At 39.7% G+C, this 9,046-nt stretch overlaps 1 protein-coding gene across 1 annotated transcript; it reads right to left on the reverse strand.

Annotated features, from left to right (window-relative positions):
- Positions 1 to 7,313: 7,313 nt before the first annotated feature.
- Positions 7,314 to 8,587, reverse strand: LOC111579890 (snRNA-activating protein complex subunit 1-like). Its single transcript, XM_023287400.3, has one exon. The coding sequence runs from the start codon at positions 8,529 to 8,531 to the stop codon at positions 7,452 to 7,454; it is 1,080 nt and encodes a 359-aa protein (XP_023143168.2). The 5' UTR covers positions 8,532 to 8,587; the 3' UTR covers positions 7,314 to 7,451.
- Between the last annotated feature and the right edge of the window lie 459 nt (positions 8,588 to 9,046).

The following is a 9,046-nucleotide window of genomic DNA, read 5'->3' on the forward strand; positions in this document are numbered from 1 at the left end:
GCTTGGTGTTATCAGGAACACCTGAGCAGCTCAGTGTCTTCCTGCTTTATTTAGCTGCAGACAAACATTTCCTCTGCTTCTCTCCACCACTGAACCGGGTTTGGTTCTGTTCCTTTAGTTTGTTCTTTAGGCGTTGGCTTGCAGCTTCCAGCAGTAAAATAGACTTTAATGTGTTTCTTGGTGTGTTTTAGGGCTTTGTACTGGATAGTTGTCTTGGTAAATGAGGTTCTTTAGCCACAGTTATCACATGGTGATAATGTCTGCAGTGATTAGTGGATTTGGTGCAGCTGAGTTGTGTCTTTATCTTGACTGTCGTGAGTCTTTAGAGGTTTTTGGTCAGACACATTCTGTATTCTTGTTTGTGAACCAATGTTGGTTGTCCAGAAGGTAAGAGTTCCTGTCCTGATTCTCTGTTCTCAGAGGTTCTCTGGTAGGCTACAGGAGACTTTAGCGTTTGGGTTGTTCTAGTTTGGTTTTTGTATGGTTTCATTTGGACGACTATCTTGAGGCCCCTCCATGTGGTTTAGTGAGGTTTTCTGGAACAGTTCTACAAAGCAACCTGCAGCAGAAGAGCCTTTGAGAGTTTTTAGGAAGTTCTGGAGACCAGACTTTAGAGCAGCAGAAACATTTGTCAGCAGTTTGAGCAGGAGAAGGTGAGCTTCAGAGTAGAAATGAGACGGAAACCTTCTTGACCCATGTGGTGAGGTCCTGTACCAAGAGTTTGAGCAGGTTGTGAAGAATCTGTAGTTCTTTGGTCTGAAAGCACAAGAAGAGTTGACTTATTAAAGGAGAAAACAGGAGATATTGTTGCTTCTTCTGTCACTCTGCAGTTTCCAGTTTCCTGAGACTGAATATCAAGTTTATATGTTAAATGATTTACCATGTGAGCCCAAGAAGACTTCAATAAACTCCCTCCATCCCCTGGACACAACATATGTTATTGCCATGTTAAATGTTTTTTTTTTTTTTTTTTTTTAAATGTTTGAGTTTTAATCCAAGTTTTAGCATATTTTTTTTCTCCTTGCTTGTTTAGTTTTGTCATCTGTGTAAAAGGTGCTAAACAAATAAAGTTGAATTGATAAACTGAATAACTGACTAACTCATGATTGTGACAACAGAAGTATTTTCATTGTGATTTAAGGGTTTATTTCATTTTTAAGGTTGGGGTTCAAATCTTGACAGAAAAAGAAGATTAAAGAAATAAACTACATAACAAAAAGCAATTAAAGGAAAAAAATTAATACAATAAAACTTTTTAAAAGTTTTATTATTAAAAAGATTTAGGAAATTTAAGAATTAATTTTCTAATTAAACATTTAATTTTTTAATTAAATGTTTTGTCTTTTTAAGGGTTTAATAATCTAATTAAATGTTTTGCATTTTTTAAAATGTTTAATATTCTTCTTGTTTAATTCTTTAAATGTTTAATTATGGAAAATATTTTATCTGTAATTTTTAATATTTGTATTTTAAAAATTTGGTTTAATTTCATAATGACATGTATTGTATGTTGTTGAATTATCTAATTCAATATTTTGTCTGTTTAATAGAGTTAAACATTAAATACAATTAAATTATATATACATATACCACCTTTTAATGTTTATTTTTCTTTTTAAATGCTTCATTGTATTTTCTGTTTAATTCCTATTTGAAGTTTTATTGTCTTTAAGATGTAATTTTCTAATTAAACATTTAATTTTTTAATTAAATGTTTTGTCTTTTTAAGGGTTTAATAATCTGATTAAATGTTTTGCATTTTTTAAACCGTTCAACATTCTTCTTGTTTAATTGTATTTTCTAAATGTTTAATGATGGAAAATACTTTATCTGTAATTTCTAATATTTGTATTTTAAAAATTTTGTTTAATTTCATAACGACATGTATTGTACGTTGTTGAATGATCTCATTCAATATTTTGTCTGTTTAATAGAGTTAAACATTAAATTACATTAAATTACATTAAACAGACAAATATTGAATGAGATCATTCAACAACGTACAATACATGTCGTTATGAAATTAAACAAAATTTTTAAAATACAAATATTAGAAATTACAGATAAAGTATTTTCCATCATTAAACATTTAGAAAATACAATTAAACAAGAAGAATGTTGAACGGTTTAAAAAATGCAAAACATTTAATCAGATTATTAAACCCTTAAACAAACAAAACATGTGTGCCCATATAGCTCAACGGGTTAAGCGGGTGATCCATGTACAGAGGCTGGTCTCCGATGCAGCGTCCCGGGTTCGAGTCCCGCTAGTAGCCCTTTGCTGCAAGTCTTCTCCCGACTTTTCTCCCCCGTTTCCTGTCTGTCTCTCACTACGCCTATCCAATAAAAAGCTGACAAAGACAAAACATTTAATTAAATGTTTAATTAGAAAATTATATCTTAAAGACAATAAAAGTTCAAATAGGAATTACACAGAAAATACAATGAAGGATTTAAAAAGAAAATTAAACATTAAAAGCTGGTAAAACATTTAAAAAGAAAAACCTTAAAGATTTAATCGAAACATTAAGTATTGGGAAAGAAAAAGAAACTCAAACAAGCCGATAAAACATTTGAAAAAACAATTAAACATTAAAAAGACAAAACATTTGGAAATCAAATCAGACATTAGAAAAGAATAAAAGGTGAGAAAAGAGCAAAACTAAACGTTTAAGAAGAATCAAACTAAAGATGAAACATTTCAAAAGACACCAGTTAGACTTTAGAAGATCAAATTAAACAGAAGAGACAATAAAACGATCAAGAAGAGCAAAAACAGATCTAAAAGTCTTAAAGCGTTTTCTAGTCTGAAACGAAAGCATCAAGTTGTTTCTTCAAACATTTCCTCTTTCTATGTTGTTGGTTTGATTGTGGACAGATTTACTAAGAACTCATTTCAGAAAACTGCTTTCCAGATAAAGTCTACTAGTAGTTGAAGGCATTTATCAAACTAATGTTACCTTCTGATCTCCACAGACTTTACTGTACAGTGAAGAGAATCAGTTTGTTGAGGATTTCTAAAAACCCACAGGTGAAGGTCTGAGAAGACCTCAGATTGATGGTCTAAATGTGAAATCAAGACTCATGGTCACAAGTTTTAAGGCTTCTGTTAACCAGAAAGTTCAAACTAACAGAGAAGTACTGAGAAACTTTTAAAATTTCAGTCCTCAGACTGTCTGAAGGTTCAAACTAACAGAGAACTACTGAAGAACTTTTAGGTTTTCAGTCCTCAGACTGTCTAAAGGTTCAAACTAACAGAGAAGTACTGAGAAACTTTTAAAACTTCATTCCTCAGACTGTCTGAAGGTTCAAACTAACAGAGAAGTACTGAGAAACTTTTAAAACTTCATTCCTCAGACTGTCTAAAGGTTCAAACTAACAGAGAAGTACTGAGAAACTTTTAAAACTTCATTCCTCAGACTGTCTAAAGGTTCAAACTAACAGAGAAGTACTGAGAAACTTTTAAAATTTCAGTCCTCAGACTGAAGGTTCAAACTAACAGAGAACTACTCAAGAACTTTTAAGATTTCAGTCCTCAGACTGTGTGAAGGTTCAAACTAACAGAGAACTACTCAAGAACTTAGAAGATATCAGTCCTTGGACTGTCTGGAAATTCAATCTAACAGAGAACTACTGTGGGACTTAGAAAATTTCAGCCCTCAGACTGTGTGAAAGCTCAGGTCCTGAGGACTCGGGAGGTCTGGAGGCTCTGAAAGTCTTGGAACTGAGGGTTCAACCCTCCAGCAAAAAGGCTGAAGTCCAACCTCCTGAGAAAAACGGTCGAGTCGAGACTCAAGTTAAAAAAAACTCGAAAATGGCAAAAAAAAAAATAGATGATAAATACAAAAAAAAAAAAAGAAGAATTAGTATCTGAGCGAGTAGCTCAGGGGATAGGAAGAGAGACTACCAAGTGGAAGGTAGTAGGTTCAAGACCCACTACTGGCATTTTTCTTTGTCTTTGTCAGGATTTTGATAAAATTTAAGAAGGGTCTGGTCTTGAACCAGCGACCTGCAGCTCTACAGGTAAACCCTTAACTCACTGAGCTACAGATCAGATGAAAAGAAGTAATTTCGTCGTCCCTTTGGCATCGTAGTTAATAAAGTGACCACATGGGTGGAGCCAAGGCGGAGTCTGGGTGGAGTCAGGGCGGAGAGTAGGTGGGGAGGTGGGTGGCGGCCTCCCCCCTCTACAGACCTGACCGTGAACACCGTCAACACCCACCTGAGGGAGACGCTGCCTAAGATCTCAAGGCTGCTTGGTCGTGGTCTTTCTGGCACGTACTCTTCCAAGATGAGCCGGGAAGTTTAACACTGATGGAATGACACCAGGTCTAAACCGACAAACTTCCAATTCCTCCTCAACCCATAGTCTCTGGGAAATCTACATGGAGTAAGAAAAGTAGACAGAGAAGTAATTAAGTCTGTACACAACATATTAAAAAGAAATCATGCTAATAAATTAAGTACAAATAACCAAATTCGCCAATATACTGGAGACCAGAGCTATTTAATTTGATAAGTATAACCTTGTTTAGTAACATTTCAATTATTTGAGAGCAGTCCTAAAGAACTGCCTGTAATCTCAATCATAAAATGGGTTTGGAGGAAGAACATAGATGGTAATCTGGATATACATGAGTTAGGCTTTATAACTACTATTGGTAGTATTGGTGGTAGTAATAGCAATGTGACTACTACTAGTAGTAGTGATAGTACACTACTGCTGCTGATACTGGCACTGCTACTACAACTTGTAATACTATTACAAATGTTGATACTACTTCTACGACTCTGACAGCTGTTTATACTACTACTGCTGCTTGTACTTTTAGTATTACTACTACTGCTTGTACAACTATACTACAGCTACTATTAATTGTCTGGTATTTGCTTGTCAAGCTGCTAGCTCGCCTTAGCGTTTTGCTAGTGGCTAACTAGTTAGCTCTCATAGACTGGAAGCTCTCAACAAGATTTCATAATGAAAAAAGAGCCAAAAACTATTCTTACCTATGAAAAGTCATTCCAAGTTTCCTTGTCTCAATCGTACGACGCAGTGTGTAACTGTATACAGCACAGTGAGCCGGCATACTTCTTGTTTCCGTTTTCACGCCGTCTCCATCAACGGAATGCACTAAAACTTTGCACCCACTAGCTTAGCCTCGCTGTAGCACGTAGCTCAAAGGGGCGTGTCCTATCTACTCATTCATATCTATGAGAACAACGGTAGCTGCACATAAGGACGCCTGACGTTGATTAGCTGCGTAAATACCATTATATACAGTCTATGGTAAATACGTATGTGAATCGCATCATTGGCTGCAGCAGCCAGTCACCGATCACTCACTGACTCACATTGAAAAATAGCACAGAATGAATTGTTACGTGTTTATTTTATTTACAATTTAGGTTGGATTTTTTTGTGCAGCGCAGATTTTCTGTGCGCGGAGACCGTGTCTGCAGTGTGCAATTGCGCACGCGCGCAGCTTAGAGAGAACAGCCTATATAAGCATCTTATATATAAACATCTGTATATACAGTCTATTCATTAGGGGTTACTTTGGGAAAATTCATCCAAATTTTAGGCTAACATTATAAAAATTCATCTCTTTACTGCAATCAAATGTCAAAATGGGTCAAATTTGACTCAAATAGTATGTGAAAGTTAATAATGTAACATAAACGTGTGGTTTCCTGTAAGTGCAGAGAGGAAGAGCAGCTGTGCTCATGTGATCCATAAACATGAGCCGAGGGAGGGAACAAAAGTTTCCCTCCAAGGAGACTCCACCAGGTGATCTGAAGGGAACGTTGTCCTCTTCAGATCACCTGAGGGGGATGCTGTCCTCTTCACCCAACACTACCTGTTGTAACACTCCTGTGAAGAAATTAGGGAGAAGCTCTTCATTGGCCTTGATCTTTTCCAACATAACAGCCTTGCAGCTAGCCTCAGCATCGTCTATCAGTGGGAGAAAGGAATCCATTTTGTTGCCCTAGCAGGTGCCATGTGTGGCCGACTCGATGTTATCCTTGGGTATGCACACATCATGAATGTCAAAACTTGAAAATTTGCAACCATGGGGTCAAAATCTGAATGAAAGTCTGCTTTCTGTTCCACCTACCTTGGTGTAGATAGCTTAACGATAAGTTAAGTCTGGGCTGTACAGCCACGGTAGGCTACAGTGACATATGGTGGGTTGCATCACTCCTACTACTGTGCTCCTCAATGACCTTTCGCTGTAGCATTGCTGTTACTTTGAACAAAAAAACTGAAGCACTAACTTCTATGTGCTAGGTGGCATCTAATACATTCTGTCCAACCCAGTTTTAAAGTATCTGGCAGCCATGCTGTTAACAAGCTTAGTTGTACTGTCAAGCTAGCCACTTGTATCAGTGGTCAGGTAGCTGAAGCTGTGTCAGAGGAATCTGAATGACGAGCGACACTATGTCAGTCCCTTTTGGGGTACTTATTTGACACAAGTGTCATGACTGCTAGCCAGTATTGGCTGGAGTAATGCTCTAGAGGTGTAGCACCTGTCTAGGCTTGATCAACATTAGTAACAAGGATGGTAACATCTAGCTAAGTTCTTGAAAGGTCTGCTCTCTGTGATTCATGACATGGAAAAAAAAGGTGAATTGAAGAGTTGACAGTTTATAGTAATGTTGAGCTTCACACATCTTTGGATCATCAATGATTTTCTCTACATGCTTTTTTCTTTATTCAGGTTGGAGCTCTGCAGTTTGTCAGAGGTCAGTGGTGATTCTCTGGTTCCATCTCTGAAGTCCAACCCTTCCCATCTGAAACTTCTGGACATGGGTGCAAACAAGCTGCAAGATTCAGGAGTGAAGCATCTGTGTGGGTTTCTGGAGAATCCAGACTGCAAACTGAAGACTTTGAGGTCAGATACCATGTTTTAGTTGTGTGTTGTGTTAAAAGTGATACAGAAATATTACTAGGTCCAACATAGTACGACTACTGTTACAACTTTTACCAAAAACTCTTACCCGGCCCCTCACTCAGGAATAGATCAGACACATTAGTTGCTGCCAAATTATTAGAAAGGAGTGTATGTCTAAAAGGTGCTGGATATTAAAGGTCCCATTCGGCAAAAAAAATCCATTTTTGGGGTTGTTATGTGTTTGGAGTCTGTTATAACTTGGCTCAAAACTGCAACAAAACAAGGAGAGGAATATATTTGTTGTCCTGTAAAACTCGGTTTACATTGGAGTAATTTGCTGACTTGAAGAAAAGACTCAAACGCCAACTGGTTGGGCTTTTGGAACTTAATCAGATTAATAAAAAATTGTGGAACAAGTGCAAGAACTTAACAACGATTTATTATTAAATTTATGAACAAATGATTCCAGTTAAAACAGAAACTGGGCGGGTTATAATGAACCAGATAAACTAAGGTTGTCTGTTTACCAGAGAAGAGGAGAACATCCTGCCCTGGTCCTCAGGCGTACTGGGCCGCTGCCTGCTTGGTCCTCCTCATCGGGAGCCTCTCCTTCTGCTCCGGGACGCTCAGCAGCCAGGCCTGCGTCCTGCTGTCCCCCAGGCTCTCCCCCAGGCTCTGCTGGGTCCGGGCCCGCAGAGAGGGAGGCCTCTTCTTCTGCCTTGCGGCGGGCTCCTGCAGCTGCTCGGACCCGGAGCTCGGCGACTCCGCCGTCTCCGCCTGCCGGTGCCTCCGAGACTTGGGCGCCTCCTGGTAGCAACTGTAGCTCTTCTGCTTGATGGAGGACAGCAGTCTGGCTCTGCTGCTGCCGCGGCTGGACTCTTCTTCTCCATCTTCACCCGCCACCTTCTTCTCCTTCCCGCACAGAGAGGAGAAGCTCTTCTGCTGCCAGCTGATGAACTCCGACACGCAGTCTGTGAGGCGGGAGGCCAGGTCTCGGTGCGTCATGGCCGCCTGACCTCTCACCTCCGGGCAGGCCTCCTTCAGCTGCTCGTACTGGCCCTGGAGGTTGCCCAGCTCCTCCAGGATGTCCGCACACATGAACTCCTGCACTGCGGTCGTTCTGCCCAGGAACTCCGCACACACAGCGGCCTTCTTGGGTTTGCGCTGCTTCTGGAAGGTGAGGACGTGCGGCATGGCGGTGTAGTGGAAGGCTTTGGCCGCATCCAGCTTCCGGTAGACGTAAAGCACGTCGTGGTGCCCGGCGTCTGCACAATCTCTGAGGAACTTCTTGATGTAGACCCAGTCCTTCAGAGCCAGCCTGATCCGGACCGGGGGTGTGCAGAGCTGCGTGTGGTAGAAAGCAAACATCAGGTACAAACCTCCCACTCTGATCTGGAAGCTGAACGGAGGCAGGAAGTAGCTGACGGCTGTGGCCAGAGCGACCCTGCTGAATCTCTTGAGCTCTGCCAGGCTGGGGATTCCTCTGAAGACATCCGAGAAGCACATCTGCCTCCAGATGTCCGCGAACACCTCATATCTGACCGAGTCCGAGAGCTGGAAGCGGCCCAGCAGCTCCTCCACGTCCTCCGTCAGAAGCTCGTCGAAGAAGTCCGAGTAAGGAGGCGGCGCATGGGGCATGGTGTCTCCTGGAGCTCCGGCAGGTACAGAATGATGATGCTGCTCAGGTGTTCACACTGCAGGTGTGTGTCAACATGGATAATTACAGAGCAACAGCGCCCACAAGTGGCAGGAGGAATTAATGACTAATCAATTAAACCAATTAGGTTAATGGACCATTCCAGAATTGGACATTTTACTTCAAATTTCAAATAATTCATGTACAAAATACTAAAACATGCAGTTGTTGTATAAATTTACTTGTCCTGAGACCAAATCGAAAAAACTAGGAGAAAATAATGTTTAAATATGTTTTTTTTAATACCAAATAAGTCTAGAGTTCCCCCTAAAATGATGTTGTTCTCTTGTCCCACCCCCCTGATGACCAAACTGAATCTCAAATAAAACAGTTAAAATAAAATTTAAATCTCCTTTTTTGGTTGTATTTTTTTTCATCGATATCTCTTGTAATTGTGGGAGCATTTTTTTAATCAACATATTTTAAATAATGATTATTATGCATGGACTGTGTGCCC

This window comes from Amphiprion ocellaris, chromosome 13, assembly GCF_022539595.1.
Source record: "Amphiprion ocellaris isolate individual 3 ecotype Okinawa chromosome 13, ASM2253959v1, whole genome shotgun sequence".
Classification (NCBI taxonomy): domain Eukaryota; kingdom Metazoa; phylum Chordata; class Actinopteri; family Pomacentridae; genus Amphiprion; species Amphiprion ocellaris.